Source organism: Hemibagrus wyckioides, linkage group LG05 (assembly GCF_019097595.1).
Source record: "Hemibagrus wyckioides isolate EC202008001 linkage group LG05, SWU_Hwy_1.0, whole genome shotgun sequence".
Taxonomy (NCBI): domain Eukaryota; kingdom Metazoa; phylum Chordata; class Actinopteri; order Siluriformes; family Bagridae; genus Hemibagrus; species Hemibagrus wyckioides.
Window position 1 is genome coordinate 25,648,297 of NC_080714.1, and position 24,297 is coordinate 25,672,593.

The 24,297-nt window shown below is 42.3% G+C and overlaps 2 protein-coding genes across 3 annotated transcripts in view; both read right to left on the bottom strand.

The window, feature by feature from the left end:
* Nucleotides 1-3,152, bottom strand: part of plxnb3 (plexin B3) — a 119,474-nt gene extending 116,322 nt beyond the window's left edge. Inside the window, exon 1 of the mRNA XM_058389107.1 lies at nucleotides 2,799-3,152. The gene's annotated coding sequence lies outside the window, so the exon portion shown is untranslated. The remainder of the gene's footprint in view (nucleotides 1-2,798) is intronic.
* A 4,997-nt stretch (nucleotides 3,153-8,149) lies between these two features.
* On the bottom strand, nucleotides 8,150-23,722 carry abcd1 (ATP-binding cassette, sub-family D (ALD), member 1). Of its 2 annotated transcripts, none has more exons than XM_058390000.1 (11): nucleotides 23,367-23,722; nucleotides 21,526-22,627; nucleotides 20,349-20,529; nucleotides 18,922-19,064; nucleotides 18,595-18,769; nucleotides 17,873-17,967; nucleotides 13,684-13,829; nucleotides 12,184-12,329; nucleotides 11,750-11,834; nucleotides 11,245-11,370; nucleotides 8,150-9,407 (listed from the first exon to the last, which is right to left on the bottom strand). In XM_058390000.1, the coding sequence occupies exons 2-11, from the start codon at nucleotides 22,456-22,458 to the stop codon at nucleotides 9,098-9,100; spliced, it is 2,340 nt and encodes a 779-aa protein (XP_058245983.1). In that variant the 5' UTR covers nucleotides 22,459-22,627; nucleotides 23,367-23,722; the 3' UTR covers nucleotides 8,150-9,097. The 2 variants fall into 2 exon arrangements, with proteins under 2 accessions (XP_058245983.1, XP_058245982.1); XM_058389999.1 differs by having other exon boundaries at nucleotides 22,828-23,722.
* Between the last annotated feature and the right edge of the window lie 575 nt (nucleotides 23,723-24,297).

Consider the following 24,297-nt stretch of genomic DNA (forward strand, 5'->3'; position numbering starts at 1 on the left):
TAAACCTTGTGGAAAGCCTTCCCAGAAGAGTTGAAGCTGTTATAGCTACAAAGGGTGCGACAATTACACATTACATTCATGTGCATGTAAAGGCAGACGTCCCAGTTTTGGCAAAGCTTGCAGTCTCCGCTCTAATTCATCCCAAAGGTGTTCCATCAGGTAGAGGTCAGGACTCTGTGAAGTTCCTCCGCACCAAACTCACTCATCCATGTCTTTATGGACCTTGCTTTGGTCACTGGTGTACAGTCATGTTGGAACAGGAAGGGGTCATCCCCAAACTGTTCACACAAAGCTGGGAGCATGAAATTGTCCAAAATGTCTTGGTATGAAGCTGAAGCATTAAGAGTTCCTTTCACTGGAACTAAGGGGCCGAGCCCAACCCCTGAAAAACAACACCTGAACTCAGTGATTTGGAGGAGTGTCCCAAAACTTTTGGCAATTTAGTGCATCAAGTAGGAAATGATATTCTTGAAACAGTATAAACATCGAAAAGTGTCGTAGTACAGTACAATGAGTCTGATATCAGTATGAATCAGACAGAGATTAGTAAATAGATGAGGATGTGCAGTGCATGGGAGACTGAACAGCGGCTTGTGCTTCGTGATGGTGTTATTGGTTAGAGATCTAAACATGTGTCAAAGTAACGCACAGCCATTGTCTAATTACAGCATGATATATTATTTCAGTGTGCTTCATTTTTCAGCCCACTTCACTGACCCATCCCTAACATCAGCAGTGAAGGAGAGGGAGCGTGTGGGAAAAATAAAAATAGACATAATTTATAAAGAAAAGAAAAAACGGAAAAGGCCGTAGGTGCAACTAGAAGTAGGGAGATGAAGAAGATTGTTAGGGTTGAGAAATGCTTTTAAAGCACAAGGTTTCATCTGTGACATCATAAGAATGAGGAGGGGCAAATTATTACACCCACACACACACACACACACACACACTTAAAGGCAGACATGCAGATTCCTTTTTAAGTGTTTCATTTCCATAATGCTGTACCTAATGGCCACGTGATGAAACTAAATAACACTAAGTCCATTTTGCTCACGCTTACGTTCCGTCTCATCACTGCTGAATAAACAGCCAGAACTCTAGAGCAAATTTTGCGCAGTGTTTTCACCTGCTACACGAACGTCACCGCTTCGCTGCACTAATCTACAGCCTGGGCTAGAAATAACAGCCCCAGCCTCGCTTCACCCTGCTGTTACTGCCATTCTCTTCATTTTTATCCAACCGCTTGTGCTGGTGTTCAGCTTTGTTTCACTATAAATAAATAAATAAATAAATAAATAAATAAATAAATAAATAAATAAATAAATAAATAAACGTTTTAATAAACAAATAGTCTTGCCAAAAGAAACATTAGATTAATTAATTTTTACATGTACAGTAGAACCTCGATGTACGAATTTAATGCATTTTGGAGGCGAGTTCTTAATGTGAAAATGTGTATTGTGAAAGGAATTTTCCCATAAGAAATAATGTAAATACAGATAATCCGTTCCCAAAAATATGAATATTATATTACCAATATAATATAATATATTATATATACCAATATTCCCAATACGAAGCGTATGTAAACTGTATGGCTGCTTACAAAGAACTGACCCAAGCCAAGCATTTCATGTCAAGTGTCCTCACAGGAAGTCGTGCCACCAAGCTTGGGCTAAAAATAGAACAGAGCACCTTCGCCACCAATCTGTCAACAAAAAAACACCCGAAAAATCACCTAGCTTTGAACACATGCCGAAGGCAACGTCGGTATCGTGGGTTAACTCTTTGGAAACAGCTTTCACTGACTGAAAACAAAACTGTAAACTCGCTTTGGTTGGCTTTGCACTGACGCTCCTGGACGTATGCGCAACTTAGCCGGCGTTCAGTTCGGTTCGTTCATGTGCTGATAATGCTTCGTATGCCGGTGCAAATTTCCTGCAAAATTTCAATTCTTAAGGCAAAAATTCGTAAGGGAGGGCATTCATATGCAGAGGTTCCACTGTATATATTTAACCATAGTGTTGCTTATCTATCTATCTATCTATCTCTCTATCTATCATGGTATGAGAGTGTAATAGCTTATTAATAGTATGTGTCTATGGCAGGGGGGTGGGGGGGAGTGTTAGCTCAAAAGGTTAAGGTTCTGGGTCGTTGACCAGAAGATCAGGGTTCAAGCCCCCAGGACCACCAAGCTGCTACTGCTGGGCCCTCAAGCAAGTCCCCCAACCCTCCTCCCTCATGCCCTCTGACCCCAAAACCTCCAAGGCTGGGATATGCGAAGAAAGAACTTCACTGAGCAGCAACGTATTTGTGACAAATAAAGACAACTTGCCATTTAACATCCTAAGCTATCAGCCAACATCCCAAAATTGTAGGAACTTACAGTGCACTACATCGGAGACTTCTAGGTTGCTTTTGTCACCATTGGCCTTCCACAGCAAACTCTTAGCGAACTAATCAATGTGTGAGGAGAATAAAAGAAAGCTGCTGCCTCACAAAGCGCAATAATAAAGCAGTCTGTAAAGTGTCCTTAGACAAGCCTGGGGTCAGAATGGAGACAGATAACTTATGGAAATATTTGGCGTGCTTTTACTCTGACTTCCATGCAAAATTCTCCGTGCAATGCTAATTATTCTGCAATAAAGTTATATGCAGTAGACTGAGCTTCTCTGTACACCCTGACAGATGAGGCGCTGTGTATAAACTGCACTTTGCAACTGTCTGGTCAGTAAATGTTTATAAAAAGTGACCGGATCAATCCTGGACCCGGGAGTGTGTGGGAGAACATCTCTTACCTTCCGCACTTCTCCAGAGGATCCGGCTGATATCGTGCCAAATATTCGTTCCTTCTTCGCCTTTTTTGTCTCGACACCGCAGCCCGGTTCGGTCCAGGTTCACTTGCTCCCCGCCCCCGGAATCCCACAGACGCCCGAAAAAACTTCCCCGATGCACAGCGGATAGAGACTGCAAAAACACCCACAATGCAACACGTGGAGGTGGATGTGGGGAGGAAAAAGTGCTCGAGCGCTCCGCAGGAATCACGCGCACAGAGCGGCGAAGTGCGGCGCGCGACTCCAGCGGCACCACGCGGCCCTGAATATATCAATTTATTAGCGGGATTATCAGATCATCAAGAGTTTAATGATGTGTGATAATGTCTCTGGATGCCTGTCTCTACCTGGAGAGAGAGAGAGAGAGAGAGAGAGAGAGAGAGATGAAAGTATGTGAAAGGAAACCTAAAGGAGAAAGACGGATGATATTAGATGATGGATGAGACAGAAAGAAATGAAACATAGAGGTAAAAGACTGAAAAAGAGACATGAAAAGGACAAAATAAACAGAGAGGGATGAGAGACAGTGAAGGACATAAAAAAGAGAGACAAAAGGGAACCCAACCCTAATTACTCTAACCCAATCAACCCTAACCCAACCCAATCTACCCTAACCAAACAGTCTACCCTAACTAAATCTATTTTAACCCAACACATTGTATGCTAATCCAGTCTCCCCAAAACAATCTAACTTAAATTAATCAACACTAACCTAACCCAATCTACCATAACCTAACCCAATCTACCTTAAACCAACCCAATCTACCCTAACCCAATCTACCTTAAACCAACCCAATCTACCCAAACCCAATCTACCTTAAACCAACCCAATCTACCCTAACCCAATCTACCTTAAACCAACCCAATCTACCCTAACCCAATCTACCTTAAACCAACCCAATCTACCCTAACCCAATCTACCTTAAACCAACCCAATCTACCATAACCTAACCCAATCTACCATAACCTAACCCAATCTACCTTAAACCAACCCAATCTACCTTAAACCAACCCAATCTACCCTAACCCAATCTACCTTAAACCAACCCAATCTACCATAACCCAATCTACCTTAAACCAACCCAATCTACCATAACCCAATCTACCTTAATCCAACCCAATCTACCATAACCCAATCTACCATAACCTAACCCAATCTACCTTAAACCAACCCAATCTACCTTAAACCAACCCAATCTACCATAACCCAATCTACCATAACCTAACCCAATCTACCTTAAACCAACCCAATCTACCTTAAACCAACCCAATCTACCCTAACCCAATCTACCTTAAACCAACCCAATCTACCATAACCCAATCTACCTTAAACCAACCCAATCTACCATAACCCAATCTACCTTAAACCAACCCAATCTACCATAACCCAATCTACCATAACCTAACCCAATCTACCTTAAACCAACCCAATCTACCTTAAACCAACCCAATCTACCCTAACCCAATCTACCTTAAACCAACCCAATCTACCATAACCTAACCCAATCTACCATAACCTAACCCAATCTACCTTAAACCAACCCAATCTACCTTAAACCAACCCAATCTACCCTAACCCAATCTACCTTAAACCAACCCAATCTACCATAACCCAATCTACCTTAAACCAACCCAATCTACCATAACCCAATCTACCTTAATCCAACCCAATCTACCATAACCCAATCTACCTTAAACCAACCCAATCTACCCAAACCCAATCTACCTTAAACCAACCCAATCTACCATAACCTAACCCAATCTACCTTAAACCAACCCAATCTACCCAAACCCAATCTACCTTAAACCAACCCAATCTACCATAACCCAATCTACCTTAAACCAACCCAATCTACTATAACCCAATCTACCTTAAACCAACCCAATCTACCCAAACCCAATCTACCTTAAACCAACCCAATCTACCATAACCCAATCTACCTTAAACCAACCCAATCTACCATAACCCAATCTACCTTAATCCAACCCAATCTACCATAACCCAATCTACCTTAATCCAACCCAATCTACCATAACCCAATCTACCTTAAACCAACCCAATCTACCCAAACCCAATCTACCTTAAACCAACCCAATCTACCATAACCTAACCCAATCTACCTTAAACCAACCCAATCTACCTTAAACCAACCCAATCTACCATAACCTAACCCAATCTACCTTAAACCAACCCAATCTACCATAACCCAATCTACCTTAAACCAACCCAATCTACCATAACCCAATCTACCTTAATCCAACCCAATCTACCATAACCTAACCCAATCTACCTTAAACCAACCCAATCTACCCTAACCCAATCTACCTTAAACCAACCCAATCTACCATAACCCAATCTACCTTAAACTAACCCAATCTACCCAAACCCAATCTACCTTAAACCAACCCAATCTACCCAAACCCAATCTACCTTAAACCAACCCAATCTACCCAAACCCAATCTACCTTAAACCAACCCAATCTACCCTAACCCAATCTACCCTAACCCAATCTACCATAACCTAACCCAATCTACCTTAAACCAACCCAATCTACCATTACCCAATCTACCTTAAACCAACCCAATCTACCATAACCCAATCTACCTTAAACCAACCCAATCTACCATTACCCAATCTACCTTAAACCAACCCAATCTACCATAACCCAATCTACCGTAAACCAACCCAATCTACCCTAACCTAATCTATCTTAAACCAACCCAATCTACCCTAACCCAATCTACCTTAAACCAACCCAATCTACCCTACCCTAACCCAATCTATTTTAACCCAACCCATTGTATGCTAACCCAGTCTCGCCAAAACAATCCAATTTAATCTAACCCAATCAACCCTAAACAACCCTACCCAATCTAGTATAACCAAATGTAACTAATGTAACTTATCCAATTTAACCCAAGCCAATTGAACTCAACCCAGTGTAACTTAACCCAACCCGCCTACCCTAACCGATCTAACTTAACCAAATCAACCCAAACCTAACCCAATCTACCTTAAACCAACCCAATCTATTTACCCCAACCCATTGTAGACTAACCCAGTCTCCCCAATCCAATCTACCCTAACCCAATCTTGCATAACCCATTCTAATTTAACCCAAGCTAATTTAACTCAACCTAATGTACCCTTACCCAACTCGGTCTACCCTAAACAATTTAGAAGGAGAAGAACTGAGGGCAAGAAGCCTTTATTATCGCCACACATACATTTCAGCACTGTGGTATTATTTTCTTCTCATATCCCAGCTAAAGAAGTTGGGGTCAGAGTGCAGGGGCAATTATAATACAGCACCTCTGGAGCAGAGAGGGTGGGGGGGGGGGTCATAATGTTATGCCTGGTGTGTGTACATCACTACTAGGGCACACTGTTTAGTCTTTGAAGGGAGAAAAAGAAGAGAGAGACTTTTTGTGTTTGAAAACATCTACCTTCAGAACCAATATCAGTGATTATACCTTTAATTAGACTTTGTAGAAAATACCTAATTCTGTTTGATCAGCCCTGATCTAATTAGAGCCGTGTTCACTTGCCTCCTCTCGCATCCTTCCACTGACAGACGCTCTAACCTATTAATATCAGCATTAAAAAAAAATAAATAAAAAGTTCTCCTCATTTTTGACCATAAAGGGAAATGTTTGGTTTAATATTGTAGCATTAACTCCAGCTTGGTCGTTGTTAGTTAAATAGTCTGTTAGTGTTAAAGCTGTTATGAACCATTTTACTGAGCTGGATGCTGGAAACGCTAATAAAAGAGATAAGAAGCAGCTGGTCTGCTCTTCGAGTTGATTCGGTAATAATCACATGTTCGTTCCTCATCTATCGTTTGCGTATCGTGTAAATATTCCATATATAGTCTGCGTTTTATCTCGTCGTGTTTGCACGCGTTGGGTAAAAAATTAGAATTGTATTAAAACCCTGCAATAAAACTTGCAGCGCACCACAAAACTTACTGTAACAACATAACCAGGGTGATGAATTATTCATGAATCTCCTGCACACCAGAAATCAAATCAAGCCCCTCATAAGAATACCGGCACGGGTGAAGGAAATAAGGGAACATCTCGGACAAACGAGTGAAAGCGTGTGTGTTTCTAAACAACGTCATTTATTAGATCCGATGACATAGGAAAATAATCTAAAGTCACGCAGGCAAATGTGCAAATTAAATCTCTATCACTGACAGCAATAAGATTACACGAGTCCGAAGTTAAAAATCAGGTAAAAAATAAAAAAAATATATATATGTTAGTTTGGAAAGTTAACGTGAAATTCGGCACATATTCGACAGAATATTCATCAGATTATCGTCAGGGTGCCACTGATATTCATGATCAGAAACCATCTGTGCCAAATTGAGGGTCAATGACATGATGGAACAAAAAATATATCGATTTTTTAAAAAAAAAAAAAAATTCTGATTAATATTTGGCTACAAATCAATCATCAGTCAAACTGATTGTATTGAAGTATTTTTTTGAAATCGAAAGGACACTTTAAACATACAAAAGGAGGTAAGTGAGTAAAAAACTGATATATTTCTGGTACATCAGGCAGCAAAAAAAAAAAACCGGCTCAAGGTCTACGCATTTTCAATTGTGTGCAAAAAAAACCCAAAACATTAAGACTTCTACATGGCTAGGATTAAAGGAACGCCTCTAAAGACGAACAGGTCCGCTACATCTCCCGGAAGTCCAGAGAGCGTGCGATAAAAAGTACAACTCCAGATGCGTCTACGGTGATGGATTAGATCAATTCGCTTAGAGAAGGCTACAGCAAAAGATAAGTGAAGTTAGCGGGCGGGAGGAGAGCTCTCTCTGAACGGACCGTAGTGACCGTGGCCGTTTATCGTAGGGTCAGTGCTCCGTGCCTCATCGTCATTCACAAAATAGCAGGGTGGAGAAATATGACATTAATATCATGAAACACAGTACGCATGCTTTATTTCTTTTTAAGCATGGTTATAACGCTATGACCGATTGTTAATCACGAAAAAAAAAACCCAAACAGCTGGTTATCAAATGAACAGATAGCTAGTTTATCAACTGATTTATTATTAGTTATCACGATCCTGACTGGTCAGAAGGTTTTGATTAATTTTCTTAATTAATTTTGTACTGCCAGCCTTAAGACAAATCACAGGGTTTACATGAACGCCTTTGTTCTAATAGGTTACTGTTTCTATAGCAACAGCGACCCGTATAGCGGACGCTCCACATAATGTAAGAATGAACCAACCTTACATGTGATGTTTGTAATTGTTTGTGGTTTAAGGGGAATAATATACAAATGTTTTAAAAAAAAAATAACTTCATGTGACATTTTAAATGGCACTTGTTGGACCAATCAACAGCCTGCACCCGTTCAGGCTCCACCCACATGCGCATGTTAAGTGCTCTTTACACCCTGATTAAAGGGAAAAATAAGTGCTTAATTACAGAAGACTGTTTCTGTCTTAGCTCGTGAATACAGCACAGCACAGCTAGTGCTCCCCCCCCCAAAAAAAGGGCTTTATTCTTTAAGATACTCGACTGTCATATGATTGGGGATTCGCAGATAGAGGATGGAAACAGGTTATAATTAAATTCCTAAGTATCGTGATACAAGTTTTGGCATAATCGCCCGACCCTGATTCATAGTTTCACATCAAGCTGTGTGGTGGTTATCATTCTGACAGAGTTTACAAATCAAACCGTACAAAAACACGGCATAGAAAGAAGCCTACAGCACTGAGTGGTAATCCCTAACGTTATATCAGCATGGTGAGACTGTTATTAAAACGAACAATACAACAGAACTGCAGTCAGTGGTCTGACAGCAGCCCCTTTCCCAAACGCCTCCCTTCTCTCCTTTCTCACTTCCTCAGACACACACACACACACACACACACCCAAGGAGCCAGAGAGTTTGTGCAAATTCTGTAGAGAATTGTAATAACATGGGATTGAGCAGCTTTCATCATCTGCTGCACCTGCAAGAACTGGCACTGGCCTCATGCTTTTCTTCCCATATCTAACACACACACATACACACACACACACACATGCACAAACATGTATGCAGTGGAAAACCCAATTAAGGTAAGCCCCTAAAGACCACATCAGAGCTAATCATTTTGATCTGAGATTATTAACCCATGTATATGGATCCACACACTTGCACAGACACACACACTCACATTCACACGCACAGACACGCTCACACAAACAGCTGGCTTTGAAATCATCTCCGTCTCCTGGCATCAAATCACTCCATAAGGCCTCGTCCCTGTTCACCAGGGAGCGCGTCTCTCTCCTCCCTCTCCTCCTGCTGCTTCCTCTCTCTCTCCTCCTCCTCCTGTCGCTCCCCCTCCATCTCCGTGGGGCTCAGCACGCTGCTGTTTTCACCCAGAATGCTGCACAGTTCAGACAGACGCTGCTGCATCTTGGGGATCCCTGAGAGCTGTGTCTCTAGCCGCAGCTTCTCGTCCTGCAGCGAGAGCCGCGTGGACGCGTCCAGCCTTTCGAAGCGCCAGCCGCCCTCGCCATCAAACTGCAGCAGGTGGGTGTGGTACTTCCTGTGGTCAAAGGAGAAGAGAGCCCATATAGCATAATTAACATGGGAACAGAATCACAATATCGTAATAACAGAAACAGTAATAATTACGGGATCTTAAATCTCATTCATTTCATCATAAATACCATTTATTTTCTAGTAAAGGCATGACGTGAGTGCCTGTCAGTGACCTATTTAACGGTCAGTACCTCTAAACTGTGCCTGTCAGTTCTACCAAAAGAAGTATGGCCTCTGTGAATGTCAGTCCCAGGAAAGGAGACGTGGCCTCTGTCTGTCAGTCCCAGGGAATGAGACATGTCCTCTATCCTTGTCAGTACCTAGAAAGAGACATGTCCTCTATCCCTGTCAGTACCTAGAAAGAGACATGTCCTCTATCCCTGTCAGTACCCAGAATGAGACGTGTCCTCTGTGCCAGTCAGTAACCAGAATGAGACATGTCCTCTATGCCTGTCAGTACCCAGAATGACACTCTGTGTCTATTAGTAAGCAGAATGAAACATGTCCTCTGTGCCAGTCAGTAACCAGAATGAGACATGTCCTCTATGCCTGTCAGTACCCAGAATGACACTCTGTGTCTATTAGTAAGCAGAATGAAACATGTCCTCTGTGTCTGTCAGTCCCAGGGAATGAGACATGTCCTCTATGCCTGTCAGTACCCAGAATGACACTCTGTGTCTATTAGTAAGCAGAATGAAACATGTCCTCTGTGTCTGTCAGTCCCAGGGAATGAGACATGTCCTCTATGCCTGTCAGTACCCAGAATGAGACATGTCCTCTGTGCCTGTCAGTACCCAGGATGAGACATGTCCTCTGTGCCTGTCAGTACACAGAATGAGACATGTCCTCTGCACCTGTCAGTACCCAGAATGAGACATGTCCTCTGCACCTGTCAGTACCCAGAATGAGACATGTCCTCTGTGCCTGTCAGTACCCAGGATGAGACATGTCCTCTGTGCCTGTCAGTACACAGAATGAGACATGTCCTCTGCGCCTGTCAGTACACAGAATGAGACATGTCCTCTGCGCCTGTCAGTACACAGAATGAGACATGTCCTCTGCGCCTGTCAGTACACAGAATGAGACATGTCCTCTGTGCCTGTCAATACACAGAATGAGACATGTCCTCTGCGCCTGTCAGTACACAGAATGAGACATGTCCTCTGCGCCTGTCAGTACACAGAATGAGACATGTCCTCTGTGCCTGTCAGTACCCAGGATGAGACATGTCCTCTGTGCCTGTCAATACACAGAATGAGACATGTCCTCTGCGCCTGTCAGTACACAGAATGAGACATGTCCTCTGCGCCTGTCAGTACACAGAATGAGACATGTCCTCTGTGCCTGTCAGTACCCAGAATGAGACGTGGCCTCTATGCCAGTCAGTCCAAATAAAAGAACCATGGCCTTTGGGCAAGTCAGTACAATTGTAGATGAAGTGTCCTCTGTCCCTGTCACGTCATGGAAGTGAGGGGAGGGATTTAGGAGCTCCCCCATTCCTCAAAGCTAACTTTCCTCTTCTTTAAAATCAAATTATTGAATTGTCATATCATATTGAATTTTTTTGGCTGCTTTAAATATATATTTCATACTTAGAGCTGCTAATAACATGAAAAGGAACATCTGTCAGTTCCCATCATGTGGTAGTGACAGGCTTTATTAATGGGAATATTCATATTGTTTCCATAAGTATCATGCATGTTTTGTTTTGGGTTTTTTTTGGATCAAACCAGTCTGCTAAAATCCTATTTGTGGACTTCAAACCACTCTGGCTTCTACTCCTCCATTCTCCTCCAGCTGTGCAGGAGCGTGCTGGTTAGAAAGATGACAGAAAGACCCACCACAGAGACGGACGATGTGTGATTGAGAGAAGTGCAATCCCAGCATCCTTAGCGGCTTCAAAGATTTTCCCCTCCACGTCGATACTAACGGCGCTGGTGCATTCGTCCAAGAGAGCATATTTGGGCCTGAAGGAAATCAGTCAGAGATCAGTCAACATACAGCATAAGGGCAAGAGGCAGAACAGTCAATCACGGTCGACTTTACAAGCATGAAAAGAATTTTAAAAAACAATCTGCCGCCATGAAAGATTTTTTTCTTCATCCTACTATTTGTATTTGTTCGGTTTGTTGACAAAGTTTCCCAGACTTTTGAGTTGCAGTAAACTCTGAGGGAACCAACAGTGTATGTTTCTAGATAGAACAGAATCGTTTGAATTACTCATAATGAATTATTTGACTGATCTGTTTTCACACAAATGCCAAAAAGAACAAAAACAGTCTCAAATACATGAGGACAGGTTCAGGGTGACTTGTGGGTGATTGAATAAGACATTAAAGCCCTCACCTGTGGTAGAACATCCTGGCCATGCCCATCCTCTGCTTCTCTCCTCCAGACAGAACATCCTTCCAGTCACTCTCTGCATCCCAGCCTGCCAAAAAACAACGTATTGACCACCTCAGTCTCGGCGTAGAGCTTCCAATATCACTAATTACATGTTCAATACCTAAAGTACATAAGCAAAAGTGATGTTTATTAACACCTCTACCCCTGAGCTGAGTTAATGCTGGGATTCTTTCCCACAAATACATTCAGTTCAAATGGCTTGTAAAAAAATCTATAGTAAAGCAATAAATGTCAAAGTCATGATCGCTTAATCAAGCCCTTCATCAGCTGAATTAAGTCTGTTACAGCTGAAAAGCACTAAAATGTGCTGTGTCTACGCAGGGAAAAAGAAAAAGTACATCTCAGCAGCGTTAATGGTGAAGGTGTGTGCTCACCTCCCTCCCTCTCGAGGATATAGAGGAGGTTGACGGTACGCAGGATTCCCTCCAGCTGCTGATCGGTGAAGCCTCGCTCTCGCATCTCCTGATCCGTGTCGGGATAAATCACCTGATCCCGCAGAGTGCCAACGGACATGTATGGCCTGCGCGGGATGAAATGAAATGGACATTCCATCAGAAATCCTTTCCTTGGAAATGAATGTTGGCATTTACACAGCCACATCAACAACATACAATCTTCTTCAGATACCCTGGCCAGGCAACGACACGTAATAACCCAAAAGCACTTGTGGGAAAGGTCAAATCCATACACTTCCCCTGAAAATTGTTTCAGATTCTAGAGCAGAGATGTAATTTTGAGATAAATGTAAACAATTTTTCCTTTTGAGACACGCTCGGCGTGAAAAGTTTGCTTCAGACGCTGTGTAATGGACACAAATGGCCATGTTAAAGTAATGCTCGATTCTGATTGGTCAGAATGTGTTTGCGTGCGTTTCTAGCACAGCAACCGCTCTGACAGCGGCTCTATTTTCAACACGAATCCCAGATTTATTTTACTGTGGCTTGTTCTGATACGCCATCATATCTATACCTGACTCTATAGTGTCAGCCTTTTTGAAGAAGTCAGAGATGAAGCTTTTCCGACAAGAGAAAAAGCCTCAGGTCAGAGGATATTTGCTGCATTTTGCATTTACCTTGTAACAAGACATTGTTTTGTCTTATTATTTTCAGGAGAGTAAATCAGAGGCGGGTGAACGAAGGCCAGTTTTAGTACTTAAATGTAAACACTTGATTGCTTAAGTAATACAAATTTTGAAGCACTGCATAAACAATCACGTTGTTGCCACACTGTCATTATTTCCTATGTATTTTAATCTCCACTTTTTACCCAACACTGTATGTGCGATTAAATGCACCACAAACAGTCTAACTTTATTTCCCTCTTTTGCGCTCTACTTCCCTCTCCGACACATGTCTCCACATGTGTTGAGCTCATTGTTAAGCTGTAATGAGCCTAAACATCTCTAAGATTTAATTGATGTTAGAAACAAGTGTGTTATTGCATGGCCACGTTCGGTTGCCGCTGCTGCGGGTGTAATCTCTTTCACTTGTGCAATGAGGCAGGCACGTCAAACCGTCGCTCTGCAGGGCCATCTGGACCCACTGCTCGCAGAACCTGCTGCACTTCATCACCACCTTCATCACTACTAATTAGCTTAGCAGGGCATGAAATGAGAACGAACACACACACACTTCCATAACTTCTTAACAGTTGGGGGTCATTCTAATGGTTAAATTAAGAAAAAGGCAGCCCCCTGTGATGTGTGACCAGACTTTGGTCTATAAATCTCATCCCTACCGGAAACAGTAAACGGTTACCTTTACTCATGTCCGTTACAATTACCACTACGATGGCATTAAACGTGAATTACCTAAGAATATCGATTCAATTAGCTGCCGTATATATATTAATGTGGTTTCTCTAATTGGCTGTACCTCTGTGGGATGTAGAACATGTGCTGCGGCGGAGGTTTGTACAGGACCCCGCTGTACACGGGCCACAGGCCGCTCAGGATCCGGAACAGAGAGCTCTTACCGCAGCCGTTCGGGCCCGTGATTAACAGATGCATTCCTTCGTCCACCTGTGTGCGTGTACAGCGAATAAAAAACAAGACAGAAGAAACAGAGGAATAAGTGGATAAAATTATAAAATTATGCAGTGTCTGTTAAAGCCAGTCAGCTAATGTGTGTGTGCGTGTGGGTGTGTGTGTGTGTATGGGTGTGTGTGGGTGTGTCTCTGGCTCTGTTTAAAGGACTACACGGATGTTGTTCAGGCTAAACACTATTGCATTTGTAGCTTATGTACAATTACTTCAATTCAGTTCAATTCAATTTATTTTGTATAGCGCCTTTTACAATGAACATTGTCTCAAAGCGGCTTTACAAAAGAAGAGAAACGGAGAAAGGGGAGGGAAAAAAAATTAAAATAAAAAAATAAAAAAAAATAGCTAAATAACTAGAAATAAGAATAAATTATTAAATTTAATTATTAAACTATTTTATCCCTATTTTATCCCTAATGAGCAAGCCTGTGGCGACGGTGGCAAGGGATGGTATGAGGAAGAAACCTTGAGAGGAACCAGGCTCAGAAGGGAACCTCATCCTCATTTGGGTGACGCTGGACAGTAAATAACGTAACAATTACCACAGACAAATTCATATCCATGTATTAAAAAATGTCTCAAAACCGGCCAATAAAAAGCAAATATTCAGTAAATATATACGCTTTAAATAAACATTAAAAAATCAAAAATGCAACTAAAGAACTAAGACAGGCAGGTAAGAGAGTCTTAACAAAGCTGTTTATATTGAATTTTCACTTTCTAACACCAACTCATTCTGGTAACTTAGCCACTTAGTGATGAAACCCACACAAATACATTAATAACACAAATCCTCCATAGTTTTTCTTCTGTAAAAAAAAAAAAAGCATCTCCATGTCTAAGACTGAAAATAGCACACAGAATCTCACACAAATACATGCACTAAATGGACAAAGGTTTGTGGATACCTGATCATCCCATATAACATATGTGCCACTTCCCCAAATGGTTACTACACAAAAATAGAAGCACACAACTGTATAAGATGTCTTTATCTAAGCATTAAGATTTCATTTCACTGGAACTAAATGGTCCAAAAACATGTGTTACTGAACACCTTCGAGATGAACTGGAACACTGACTGCATCCCGGTCCAAATCCCTACAGCCCCGCTCCAAACAAAGAAGGAAACATATTTTAGTGGCGAGCCAGCCAGGAGCTTGACAGGCCAGTAAAAGACCCAACAACCTGAACTGGAACTGCACGCCTACAGGGCTACAGAGGCTGGCCACAACAAAAAGGTAGGCAGACACCTTCAGGTTTATTCAAAATCTGTTTTATAATTGTGTCTGTGGCCTTGGGGGTAAGGAGCAGCCCAGGGGAGGAAGGATGTGGGTAGCTGGCCTCGAGCTAAGAATCCAAAAGGGTGGTGATGGGAAAGGAATTGGATGGGAATAAGCAATAATTGAGAGGTTATTGTAACAGCAAAAGGGGGAATAAATCTAGAATGGGATGTTCAAGAAGTCATTTTGCAAAAAAAATTGACGTGAAGCCCTGACAACTACTAACATTCGTTATAAGTGAGTTTGATTGGAGTAAGTGGGTTTTTGTTCCCTTTTTTCAGCGCAGGAATATGTGCTAAAAAAATTTTCAGCTGTTGCAATCACATGCATACTACAGACTGAAAGCAGGAGCTCTGAAGCACTAAATGGACGTAATAGATGTTAATAAATGCCTCATTTTCATGCAAACACACATTAGACCTTGCTTTAAAACAATGCTCAACTTGGATCAGCCGAATTCTACAGAGCTCCACAAAGACATCTGGGTTCCTTCTGGAAACAAGTCCTATTTCCAGACTGAGCAAACCTGTCTAAGTGGTTGGCACACACTGGAATAGCAATGGTGATTGCTTGATTTGCTAGAATAAATTATATAAATCGTGCCCCTCCTTTTAACTCCGAGGCTGTGCCACTAACTGTCAGCCTGACACAGTCGTCTGGAAAAGGGTGCCACAGTTCGATGCACTCTTTAATGATATCACTGCTATTTCTCACAAATTTCGCCCCGTCTCTATAAAAAGGGGAGGCGTGGTGCTGTTTAAGGCTGTCTCACAAGGCATTGTGGGTACCCGCTTCGAGTCACGCGGGTGGCAGATGACTGCTGCACGAAAGCCACGGAGGGTTATTAGCGATGCGATCTCCTTAACGCTTCAGCGGAACAGCGTGTCATCACAGGAAGGCCTGTCTCCATGAGTTGAGAGGGATGGCGGTGTTTGGGAATAATCAACACATTGTTCCTGGCAAACAGGCAATGAGCCAGAAGACATCAGGCTTTGGAGTGCAAAGCCTGCTTCCCAGAAGTTAACAGGAAACACGATTATTCACCAGCAGGTCTGGTGTAGACTGACTGACATCATTAAGGAAACATCAACATGTTAGATGAAACAAACTATATTTGAAAATTCTTATAGAACAATTACCTTCTATAGACACTGAGCCATCACTAATACAGCCAGGCTCGATTAACGTTTCGCTTCCCATGATTCCCCGGCCATTTTATCTCCTAAAGCTCTTGAAGCCTTCTCTCCTTCCCGATTGGTCAGAAAGTGCTGATCAATTTTCTGACAGCGGCTCTAACAGGAGGTTACTGCAGCCGATGATTATTTTCTGTCTGCTGTCGTGTTTTATTCCTTACTTACGCCATGTGATTAAATCCTTTTAGGGAAATTAATTTGGGTTTACTCAAGTGCAAAAAGTGTCACTGCAGTGGTTTTGTGGGGGGAGAAAAAAGAAGTAAAGTGACAATGTTAGGGAAAAACCAAAGTTAGGGTTGAGGCACATAACAAGCGAGTGGGTCATAATAATATAAAAGTCAGATTTCAACATTGGTTCACCAGGAGAAGGAGGTCAGGGGGTGAGAAATATAGGGTTTTGGGGCTTTGCATATTCATAGAAAATTTTATCAAATTTCTTGATAAGATGTATCTTGGTTTAATACTATTTCCACGGAGCCGACTAAACAAACATCATATTTAATCTGAACTGAATAACAGGACCAACTGGAAAATATCTGGCCTGGGTGACTTTGCTTATCCTTAAATAAACTTCTTAATAGATCATTAATCAGATGTCACATATGTTTATCGATTTTTTTGTCACCGCTTTGTGGACTGTGCTAACAAAAGTCAGCAGAACACCTGAACTGAAGGCTCTTCATGTTCGTTCCTGAAAACGCACTGATGTGGTATAACAAAACGTTTTTTAGGACAAGGGCTCTGTCTCAGGGTCTCAAGAGTAAGGTTAGATCAATTTCTCCAGCAGGAGAATAAATGCAAATGCAAAATCTGAAACGATCTAGCTGATCACCAAACGAACAGAAAGTGCAGATGAGACACTTCGATGCAGACGGTTTCGGTTCAAGCGGCGCTCTACCCTGCCACAGGCAAAAATTCAGATCTCACTGCCTTTAATCAGCTAAATCAGCTTATCTAGAAATTATTCTGTTCTCCCTGAATCTCTGAAAAGGTTCAACAGGAAAAGGTATGCGGGGCAAGTGTTAAAATAACTTCTGAAATTATGTTAATCTATAGCACGCTAAGAAATAACACAGCCTTTTCCCCCAACAACAGAGATCTGGGTTGAGATATATTTATAAATGAATGGCTTATAAATCCTTGTGGCTGTGTTATTCTGCTGCTGCATACCAGCGCACTGGGAAAAGCCTCATACATATAAACAAAACCAAACCGCAGACACGACGTAGAAAAGATAACAGTTCGCCTCATTAAACTAACTGGAATCTTAACGGTTTAACTCAATTTAAAGTTTAGCCAATTGCTATATTCACCAGTTAGACATTTAACATACACCGACCGGGCATAACATTATGACCACCTGCCTAATATTGTGTTGGTCCCCCTTTTGCTGCCAAAACAGCCCTGACCCGTCCTGCACTGTGTATTCTGACACCTTTCTATCAGAACCAGCATTAACTTCTTCAGCAATTTGAGCAACAGTAGCTGGTCTGTTGGATCGGATCACACGGGTTAGCATTGTGTAAAAACCAATTTGAGTGCATACCTTGATGTTGAGGCTGGACACTACAACGTCGCCTGTGGGTGTTATGATGGGCAGGTTCTCACATCTGATGCTTTGCTCCACGTCGATTACTTGACCTGCGCACACACACACACACACACACACACAGCTATATATTAACAAATAGGGTACGCTAAATCGTCATCATAACTTCAGCATTAAATATGAGATATTTTAAAACTAAAAACATCATTTAGTTTCATATAAATAATTACTTTCACTACCAGACCAGTTAAATACAGATATATTATAAGTTTATAAGTATTATAAGATATATTATAATAAATGCTACATGGAGTATTTTATTTAAAATTCAGTTCTTTTCTTTATTTAAATGTCTTGGTTCATGAATTCTTTTCAGATTTTGGAATTAACAGATTAACATTAATAGTTTAACATGATTCAGATCATTTAATAGAACGTTATTTAAGAGAGTTTTCTACTCCTGAATTGTCCACTGATAAACGAATGGAGTCTGAGTTGAGTTCGGTGCTTGGACCCCTAAATCTAAAAACTTTCCATCACTGGGGCAAAATAAAAACAGCCCCAATGAGAACCTAAAAGGGGTATTTAACTAGAAATGTATTATGTTTCTATATAATGCTTACTGTGTATAAATAGACCAATCATACATTTCTAATTGAACGTATATAATGATATACCACTTAAACATGGGATAAGAGTTAAACCTGTGAATAACTCACCTCTGATGTGTAGAGGCCCCTCCAACCTCATACCATGTTTCACTTCACGTGACCCGCCATGTTTCTCTGTGCCCTGCGGGTCCTCGACTGATCGGCGATACACACCATCACACACCTCCTCGAACACGTCAAACATCTCGTACACGCGCGCTGTGTAGCCTGCCAGCTCCGTCACCTAAGACAAGAACAGACCGTGGAAAATAAATAAAAGCCCCCACTTAAAAGTTACATCGATTCTATACGAGCTAGATGAATGTTATCAAGCCCATGTTACTAAATCCTAGCAGTCCAACATCGCCACCTTCAGGACATGACGGAGCACCTCACCTCCTTGTAGGAGCTCATAATCCGCTCCACGGCGTCGGCGCCTGCGTTTAAGAGGTTCCTGGCTGTGGTAAAGGCTTCGGTGCGCTCGCTCACCAGCTCTTCCTCCTTCATCCCGATCACTGCCTGCTTCACGTCCTCTGAATCTAAAATAAAAAAACAACATAAAGATGAAAGAGAAACACAGCTTCGAGTATCACACCGGGAGGCTGATTATCGGTTACGACAGGAACGAGAGAAACGTTACATCGGGAAGTTAACACGCTACGAATATCACGGGCAGCGCTCGTGTGGATTGGCTATTAATTATCACAGTCAGACACAGGCTAGGAGCTGGCAGTGTTAAATCATACAGAGTTAAGGAAAAGGTAAGGAAGCTGTGTTCATGTATCACAGCCGAAAGTCTGTCAGGAATGAAGCATTCGAATGATGTATGCGCATTACATTCACCTTTTATTTGGATTTCTGACCAATCAGATCTGAGAATTCCAACAGCGCTGTTGTATAAAACCTGACCTTCGCTTATTAAGACTTCCTTTTGCAAAATCATTCACTTGGAGTGGACATTCGAGTTGTCTCATGTCGTCGTGGTAACTAAGGCTTTGTCACCACCTACTGGAACAGTCCTAGACGCCAGGAAATATTCAAACATGCGTCCTGATTAACTCATTGTTTAGAAGTGTATTGTCTCAGCCTACACCACTACTATAAAGCGAATGTCTTATTCCTTAATTGATGGCATTCCTTAATTGCTGTGTCAATGCTATTAATTAAGGAATATGACATGCAGCTGCCCGGATTGGATCGTTTTCACATGTCTGGAGTTTGTTATTGCACCCACAGTAATTTACCAACAATTACAGTTGATTCATTTACTAATGAACAGTTTATAGTTGTGGATCAGTCAAGAGACAAGTCAGATCCTGTTTGCCAATCACAGAAGAAACACTCGACCCTTCACCAACCTCATCTCCGAAACAAAGCAGCTTGTCATTTGACTAAAAGGAAAAAGGAAAGTGAAAACTCATCCGTCATGAAGACTTTCTCATGCTGGGAAAACTTTGCAAAGCACCACGGAGTCTGTTCCAAACATGATTATACATGTCCCTTTTGTTAAACAACAAACAATTAAGTCCAGATTATGCGGCACGTCCACCCTGAATGTCCCTGTGTGTGAGCTGTCACTATAGAAACTGTAAAGTGTTCGAACAAGCGCCTTCATATCAACCCGACGTTCATGTCGCGTCCGAAACTAACATCCAAGCCATGCTGTTTATACAAAAATAATGCTTTTCTTCTGACCAATCAGAATCAAGAATTCAACCACGGAACTGCAGTTATTTTGTGTATGCCGTGTGTGTGTGTGTGTGTGTGTGTGTGTGTGTGTGTCACCATGTGAGTGTACACAGAGACAAGCGTGCGGGTCGTACCATGTGAGGAATACCCCGGAGCGGTGATAATGGGCACGGCCACCATGACGAGACCCGAGGCGCTCCACAGATACTTCATGAGGAACTGTTCGAGCATGACGTACCACAGCCGCTTGAAGAGGATCAGGTTGATCTGCGAGCGCAGTGCCTCGTAGCTCCGCTGCAGCTGCGACATCTCCACCTACGGCAGAAGCGCGCACACACACGCAGACACACGTACGCACACACGAGCACGCAGCAGGTGAGCATCATCACGATCTGGGAACGGCGTGGACTTTTAAAGAGAACTCACAAAAAATACGCCCCATTCCTTTTCCTAAAGTTTTGGGCCCTGTTTCAAATCAGTCACCGGGCTCTAGGTGGGTGTTGTGAAATGAAAGCCTACAGTTGAGTCGGTGTGTGTGCCAAAAAAAGGCCAGTGATCATTGTGAGGGTCAGAACAACCTGATACTGAAATCTGCCCCAGTTCCAGGGTTTTCTCTTTATTCCAAATCACATGATGCTCCTTTGGTCTAGGAATAGCAACTACTGCGTAAGCACATTGTGTCTCTTCACGGGACTCGTGCTGTAGCATGCTCAAAGCACAAGAATGACTGAACACACATGTGAGGCAGAGCAATATGGAAATTAGACATGAACTAAAGAATAAAACACTTCAACATCTGCTTGTTCAAGGGCTCTAAATTGGCTGGAGTTGAAGTTTTCTGTAAAGAGATGTTTAATTAACATTTAATTAATTCTCCGGTGTCAAAGTGCTGGGTAAGAGTCAAAGGAAAAGCTGAAACTGTACGTTTTGTACCATGGGAATGTGTTCAGCATGGAGGACTTTGTGCTTTGTGGCTTCTGTCTTCCAGAGCAAAAAAACCCCAAAAAAAACCAGAGAGATGTGGGAACTGTTGTTATATAGCTGTTATAACATGATGAATAACAAGGATTAACTTTCCAGAACGTTAAATGTGACTAAACTCATAAACATTGTGATGTGTCATTCTTTCATTAATAAATCAGTAAATCTTGGCTCATTGCTGTGGTATTAGACGAGTAAAACACTCGGTAAGAGTAACTTGAGCCAGTTCATTCCACCTATTGATTATCTCCCTGTAACAGGAAGCCCTGAAGACTTTTTCTAAATTGGTTAAAAGCACAACAGACATTTAGATCATCAGAATCAGAATACCTTGTGACCCCCGTAGAAGGCGATCTCCTCCGAGTTGGCGATGATGCGTGAATGCATGTACCTCAAGTCCCCTTTCCTCTTGGCTTCCTCGGCCACCAGCTTCCCGAAGCGTGGGGAAAACGCTCGCAGGATTTTGGCCGTGAGCGCCACCACAATGCCGGCGATCACCGAAGGCCAGGTCGTGTTGGCACCTTTAGACTGCCCCGTTTTGATCAGCGTGTAGCAGGTCATCACCACGTCCAGGCAGGGCTTCGTCAGGTTGGAGTACAGGTGAGCGACGGAGCCGGCGAACATCACAACGTCCTCCGTCAGCGACTGGTCCGGGTTGGCCAGCCTGCCGTCCATGTTGCTGACACGGTAATAGGTCTGGTTGCTGAAGTAAAGCTGGTAAGCGTGGCTCACCAGCCTGGTGCGAAACGCCAGGGTTAGCTGGCCTTCCAGATAACGGATAACGCTGTTTACAAACGTTGCCGGGATAGCGATCAGGAGCCATTTGGTTAACTCCCACATGAACGCCTGGGGGTCTTTTTTCACTATGGTCTTCACTATTTTACCGTCCAAGTTGGCGACGTAAATAGACAGGAATGTGCGAGAGATCAGAGCGACTGAGTGGAAACCCAGCAGACCCAGCTCCTTGCAGAAAAACCGAGGGAAAAGGATGCTCAGAAGCCGCTTCAAGCGCAAAAGGAACTCTCGGTTCACAGCAGGTGAGTTTCTCTTCCTCTTGCGCCTCTCCGTGACCTCCACCGGCTCTCCATTCGTGTGATGCACGTTCAATCTACCATCCCCAGCATTGGGACGTGCTTTAAGTCTTTCAGAGACGTACGGGTAGAGTCTTTTCACTCCGTATGCAGCCACCAGGAGGAAAACCACTTTCTTGGCTGCTGAAGACCTCCTCAGTTGCGAGGGAAGTTTTGAATATACTACAGGCATTTTTTTTCTCTCCTTTTTTTGTTGCAGAGCAAAGCTGAGACACTAGTTAGAGCGAGCTAGTGCGGTTTCACACATACTAATGAGAAGAACGGTCAACTGTGCGGCATTACACTTTCTGAATAGGGTCCACTTTACACGGGATCTTAACGTCTCGTGAAATTCCAGCAAACTAGACGGGAAATGTAAAGCTTTTTACACATTTAAGTCGTACTGTAAACCACATCATTAAGATAAACACAATTATGTACTGTTAACAATTAGTATCTAACTTAATTAGATATATCAATTAGTTAACAGTTTATTTAGTTCCCAATACAGCTATGTGTATTGAAATTTGTATCTTCTCTAGGATGTAGTATGTTCACTAACCAAAACGTTCCCAAAACGTTGTGAAATGGTTCCCAGAATAACCAAAGAGGGGAAAGATGGGTAGATTGGATCCAAAACACTTTGTGTAGTTTTTTGACCCCTGAGGTAGCTAAATGAGGGTGTAAAAAAACCCTTAAAAGTTCACAAACCATAAAAATAAAAATATTATTCGAAAAAACAAGCTAGTTTACCTGTTAGCTTGTTAATAATAGGAACTAGGAAAGAAACCTAGCCGCGACTAAGTCATTAGATAACTAGCGAATGATGCAGACAGATATTTCTAACCCTAGTTTTGTACTTTTCCAACATGAAGATATATAAATTCGCTAAGAAACGATAATGTATTAAAGTTTTATAATTATAGCTAGTTGGTCTGGAAATCACTTTTTTTTGTCCTTACCGCATACTGTAGCGACTGTAAACGCAGCTAACTCCGCTTACACCTTTAAGTTTCGTAAAGAAACCAACTGATTTACGTTTATAGCCAAACAACGAGTGTAATAATAAGTTTATTAACAGTGCTATAAACGCATACTCACATTTCTAAGTTCACGGGTCGCATGCTAAATCTCTCATCGCTCGGCACTGCATTGAGGAAGTGTCTATGCTAACTGCTGCCGTTAGCTAGCTGCAAGAAGTCCGCGAGAACTTTATCTTCTTCTATTTTATTCACAAACCCCTGCGAAATCAGACTGATAATCATCCTCACGAGCGAGCCATACTATTTATAGCCATAATTATCCTCGCGGAGAACAAGCATAACAAGCTCCGTGGTCCATAAGTTGAGTTGACTGAACTGGCTGAATACCAAACAACCCCTCGCTCCCTACTTTAAGTGCACTACCGGTGATGTGAAATAATGGCGCCTGCCGCCAACATAGGGCGCTTGATATCCTTTTGGGATTTGACCTTTGTATTTATCTTCACATAGCCTGAGTATCAGACTACAGCAGTGTTGCCCAATAGGAGCAGGAGTAAAGAGGTCTGCCTACCGGCACACACACACACACACACTCACACACACACACACACACACACACACACTTCTTTACATTGATTAAACAACCCGCCACATAACGGACTTTTTCCCCTCATCCTATTCATCCAGTATTTTTAGGTACGCCTACCTTCATATGTCCCTTATCAGGTACATTAAACTTGTGTGCACTTTGTAGGTACATAATCACTGACCATAGTCCACCTGTTTGTACACTGTACATCAATAAAACACGACCACCAAATATTTATACTATATTGCCAAAAATGACAATTGGGACACCCCTACAAATCATTGAATTCAGGGGTTGGGCTCGGCCCCTTAGTTCCAGTGAAAGGAACTCTTAATGCTTCAGCTTCATACCAAGACACTTTGGACAATTTCATACCCCCAACTTTATAGGAACAATTTGGGGATGACCCCTTCCTGTTCCAACATGACTGCGCACCAGTGCACAAAGCGAGTTTGGTGTG

Excerpts from the sequence above, each read along its gene's own strand:
- abcd1 (XM_058390000.1), bottom strand. The coding sequence starts at position 22,458 with ATGCCTGTAGTATATTCAAAACTTCCCTCGCAACTGAGGAGGTCTTCA. Across the intron at positions 19,065-20,348 it reads TCCGGGGTATTCCTCACATG|ATTCAGAGGACGTGAAGCAG; the intron begins GTACGACCCGCA and ends TTTTTATTTTAG. Across the intron at positions 17,968-18,594 it reads GGGGCCTCTACACATCAGAG|GTCAAGTAATCGACGTGGAG; the intron begins GTGAGTTATTCA and ends GTGTGTGCGCAG.